At 31.9% G+C, this 5,172-nt stretch overlaps 1 protein-coding gene across 5 annotated transcripts in view; it reads left to right on the top strand.

The window, feature by feature from the left end:
• LOC107629938 (BTB/POZ domain-containing protein At3g22104) overlaps positions 1–3,774 on the top strand; it is a 4,469-nt gene extending 695 nt beyond the window's left edge. For 2 of the 5 annotated variants that reach the window (XM_016332892.2, XM_016332893.2), the window contains 2 exons: positions 1,547–2,689; positions 3,141–3,774. In XM_016332892.2, the coding sequence (XP_016188378.1) occupies positions 1,547–2,689; positions 3,141–3,614 (1,617 nt within the window). In that variant the 3' untranslated portion in view covers positions 3,615–3,774. Of the gene's footprint in view, positions 1–350; positions 417–498; positions 1,169–1,214; positions 1,429–1,546; positions 2,690–3,140 lie in introns of those variants that run through there. The other 3 variants (XM_016332890.2, XM_021118328.1, XM_016332891.2) reach the window with 3 other exon arrangements.

Genomic DNA, 5,172 nt, shown 5'->3' with positions numbered 1-5,172 from the left:
TCTCATTTCTTGTTTTTATTTCTTCTGAACCAATTGACTTAGCTTACTTATATGTTCCACCACCCAAACCCTAATCTCAGGAACTTTGTGTTTGTCCTCTTCCTATTTGTCTTCTTCTTACTCTCAGAATATCTCTGATCTTTGTGTCTTCTTCTTCAATCTTCACTCTCCCATCAAAACCACTTTGGCCTTCTTATTATGTCTTCTCTATCTCCCTCATTTGGATTGGCTTCTATGCAAGTTCCAAAAAGTCAATAATTGATAAGAAATCTCCATCATTGTTCATTTCTGGTGGTGCTAGCTTCCTTGTTTTGTTTTGTTCTTATATATTCTGGTGAAGAAGCTTTGTTATGGAATCTTGTTACTGCAATCTTGAAGTTGAGGTAAATGGAGAAGAGACCTTCATGGTTGACAAGGTAATAATAAATAAATAACAATAACCTTATTAATCTCTCTTTCTCTCTCTTGCCTCTTTGTTATTTGTCAAAACGGTCTTTGTTATTTGTCAAAGTTCCTGTTTTGTTTGGATCATAATCCACTTTTCAATCTTTCTTTTTTTTTTTTTTTAAATTATCTGGATTCTAGTTTCCGTTTATGTGCTAAATATTTTGCTACTCTTGAATTTAGAATTGACTGTGATTCAATGATAGTTCATGACTTTTAATGTGTAATTTTATTTTTATTTTTATTTATTTATTTTGGTCTTTTTAGGCTTATTCTAGCTACCCTTAGTAACTTCATGATGGTAGCTTTTCCCCATCATTAATTGGCACCTACAAAGCAGTGAGGTGGGGGCACCTTTTTTCTTTTTTTCAATAATTTTCATGTCCATTTTTCTCACAAATCAAAACCACATGTCACCCTTTTTTTTTCATCTTCTTATGTTTTTAATTTCAGAAAAGTTCTTTTAATAATGCATGTCACATTAAATGCTGCTGCCATGGCCTTCTCTGGGTCTTTAATGTTCTTTACCTTCATTTTATTTTGTTTGTATTCATATCTTTTGAGAGGGACCCCAAATATGGTTGTTTTCAAGCCATTAATTTCTTTTTTCTATACCCTTCCATGCGCATAGAAGATTAAAGATCCTTTTATGCCAAATTTATTGCCTATAACGACTTCTTTGTCAGTACTCCATTCTTTCTGGTTTATGAGATTTTAATTATAGGTATGGACTTTTCCTTATTTTTCCTTATATATTCTCTCCATTTTTTCCTTTCCTTGTCTCTGTTTTTATCCAGTGATAGCATTTTCCACAATAATCATTTTCTCTTTTTTTTTTCTTTTTTTTTAAAAAAAGTACCCTTCATTGAATTGGATTCAGCACTTTTTCATAAAGCTTAATTCTTTTTACTCAATTCTGACCCCATTTTGATGGGGTTACCTAGGAAGGATGCTGGTTCATCACCATTACACTCTAACATTATGGTTTGCTTGAATTTCTCTCATAACTACATGTTCCTACAACATAGTGCATTAATATTATTATTCCTTCAATTAATAATCTAACTTTGTTTTATTATGTGTACTTTTTTTTTTCTTTCAGGCTATTATTGCTCAATACTCAAGCAAGTTAGCTAGATTATTTGGAAAATCTAGTGGTCCCAGTGGGAAACTCAAAGTAATATTCCATGATTTTCCGGGGGGTGCTGAGGGTTTTGAGCTTATGCTAAAATTTTGTTACAACAATGGAAGCATTGACATGAACTCTTCCAATTTGTTACAAGCACATTGTGCTGCTGAGTACATGGAAATGAAGGATTCTGTTCTTGGTGTTCCTAATTTGTTGGAACAAACAGAGAAGTCACTTGAAGAAATAAGCTATTGGAGATGGTCTGAACTTTTGGTTGCTTTGAAACAGTGCCAGAATCTATCAACTGTGTTGGATTACTATTCTAATTCAATGATGCTGGAGAAGTGTATGGACACCATTGTTGGGAGAATGTTTCTTGCTAGTGAAGCAAGCCCATGCCCTTCAACTTGCTCAACTGATAGTTCTTCCGGTGGGGTCCGGTTTTCGTGTGATTCGAAGAGTACTGAGAGTATCAAGACGAGTAGCTTCAGTTCGCGTCCGTGTTGGTGGTTTGAGGATCTTGTTTTCTTGAATCCGGTTTTGGTTGAAATGTTGGTGAGGTCAATGATCACAAGAAAATTGGAACATGGTTTGATTAGTAGGTTTCTAATGTATTATCAAAAAGCAAGATTTTCAAGTACTATTGATGTGAGTGAGAAGATTAAGATCTTGGAAATGGTCATAGATATGCATTATGATATGGAGTACTACCATAATTGTTCAATCCCTTTTAAGACCTTGTTTGGGATTCTAAGAATTAGTTTGAGTTTGAACATAAGCAAAAGTTGTAGGCACAAGTTGGAGGCCATGATTGGTTCCAATTTGGATCAAGCAACTTTGGACAATTTGCTTGTTCCATCACCATATGGAATAAGTTACTTGTATGATGTGAAACTTGTTCTCAAGTTTCTAAAGGCGTTCTTGCGACGCGGCGGCGGCGTTGTTGCTCCCATTAGGATGAAGAAAGTTGCAAGCTTGATAGATTTGTACATAGCAGAGATAGCACCTGATCCTTCTTTAAGGCCTTCTAAGTTCTTGGCTCTTGCCACTGCAATTCCAGATTCTGCAAGAGATTCTTATGATGAGCTCTACCATGCCATGGACATGTACCTTGAGGTATTAATAACTTTTTGCTAGTCTTTAATTTTGGTCATAAAGTGAATTAAATCTCCATGTTCTGTTCTTTAGAAATGCTAGTATGGTATGTGAAAAGTGAAACATAATTCCCAAAAGGGTAAAGCATGTTTTTTACCTGATTTTTGCGATTTTCTTTAAAACTACTCTTTAACTTTTAATTTCATTCAATTTTGTCCCGAATGTTTTCGATTCTTTTAATTTTGATCCCAATGCTTTTGATTTGTCTCAAAACTATCCCGAACTTTTTTATTTGTCCCTAATAATTTAGATGGAGTTAATGTCTAGGATTAATTTTGAACTATCGAAAAATGTTAGGAACAAAATTAAATAAAATTAAACAAGTATTGAGGAAAAAAAATAACTTACACTTATAATTAACTAAAAAATTCAAGGACTATTTAATAATGTTGAATATGTTACTACTTTGTAGGTTCATGGTCAATTGTCAGAAGAAGAAAAGGTGAAGATATGTTGTGGATTAAACTATGATAAGCTTTCACCTCAAGCTTGCATACACCTTTCTCAGAACACAAAATTCCCATCAAAATCAGCAGTTCAGGCTCTCATATCACAACAATCAAAGCTCAAAAACTTGATCCAATCTACTCCAGCTACATCACCATTACTCAATGGCTCATCACCACCTTTCTGCTTTACAAATGTTAATGCACAAAAGGGAAACAAAGACAAAAGCAATGACCAAGTTGTGTTGTATTCTTCTACTGGAGACTTTGATGCTTCATCTGATAACGAGAGACTCAAAGCACATTTGCAAGGAATGCAATGGAGGGTTATGGAATTAGAGAAAATCTGTAAGAAAATGCAAACTCAGATGGCAAAGATCACAAAATCAAAAGTACCACCCAATAGTTATGCAAGATCTTTGCCTAAGCTCTGTTCATGATATGTTATTTTTATTTATTTATTTTATTTTTATTTTCCCTTGTATTTCTTCATATCTGTATAGCACCCAAATGAAGTTGATTGAGTAAGAAAAAAGATATTGGTTGTACATACAATCAAGAAATAATGAAAAAAAAAAACTATATATATATTGCAAAGAATTTAAGATTGTAATAATTAATAAACGTTCAAAACTTAAGAGGAGTAGATAGTAGATACTAAATAGTTTATGTTAATATAATAATATTACTATGACGAACATTTTATCCCTCTCAACAATTTATAGTATGCATTATAGTTGATCAATTTATCAAATTATTAAATTATGCATTGTATTATGATTTTTTGTTGTGATTTGAAGTTGACTTGGAAGTTGTGTATTAAGAAAAATGGTCCTGCTAGAATATGCTTTCACATCAAGTCAAGTTTCAAGTAATAAAAATATGGTTTGTTGGGTTACCATTAGAAGACGACAAGGTGTATTGGTTGACATTGGCTTGGATACAAAGTGTGATTAAAGACACAGACAAAAGAGTCCACATAGGTACCGTACGAACCAGGTTAGATTAGATTAGATGACTTCAAATATTCATTTCATGACCCTATTAATTAGTTAAGTATTTTAGGAAGAGAAATATTTTTATAAATTCTTATTTTTTTAAAGGGATGTGTTGGATTTGAATTTTGATTATGGAGAAAATTGTAGGGCAGAAAGTTAGTCGGCCGAAGTTTTTTTTCCTAAGAATGAAGTTAGGTAAAGAAAAATGAGGATTATAATTAAATTTTTAAAAAAGTGTGTATTATATATAATATTTTTTGTTATAAAATGAGTAACTCCACCTTTTATTGAAAAATATACTCTATCATAACATGACCCAATATAGACATTTCCTAATCGAATAAAATTATTTTCGGTAAAAAAAAAAATATGGTTCATACAAAGCAAAAAAAAAAGTAAATCATTGATAAATTAGTATATATCAGCAATATAAGATTCACATGAAATAGATTTTATACTCTATCTAATATTAAGTATTGTATAGTTTATTAAGCACAACGAACACATCTATTTTAATAAATAATTGAATGCCTGCTCAAGGACTATGAACAATTATATTCTAGAATAAGAGATTCTTGTATTAACTTAAACTATTGTCTAAGATGATGAAGGATTCCCTCATGTTATTGAAGCATATTCCAAATTAATCAAATTTAAAATTAGCTGTAAGATGTGCATGGGAGGTCCCATCCTATCCATGAATACATTGCAACTCAGTGATAATGACATTATTATTGATACTGAAGCAGAGGAGGTAGAGCTGGAGTTTTCCACCTTGTTTCTGTTGTTCCATTTATATGCTATATGTTTGACTAAATTAGGTGTAACACAAGATAAATAATTATTCTCTTCCAACAATCACTTGGTTCTTATTAGTTTAATTTGTCAGTTCAAAGAAAATACATTTTTTTAAAAGAAAAATATAAGGAAAGCCTGAGAGACGTTTTTTCACTTATGGTAAATTCACCCACCTCGAATTATATTATATTATATGCAATAA

The sequence above is a fragment of the Arachis ipaensis genome, chromosome B03, assembly GCF_000816755.2.
Source record: "Arachis ipaensis cultivar K30076 chromosome B03, Araip1.1, whole genome shotgun sequence".
Classification (NCBI taxonomy): domain Eukaryota; kingdom Viridiplantae; phylum Streptophyta; class Magnoliopsida; order Fabales; family Fabaceae; genus Arachis; species Arachis ipaensis.
Note: the sequence above shows the minus strand (reverse complement) of the source record. Positions and strands in the feature narration are given on the sequence as shown.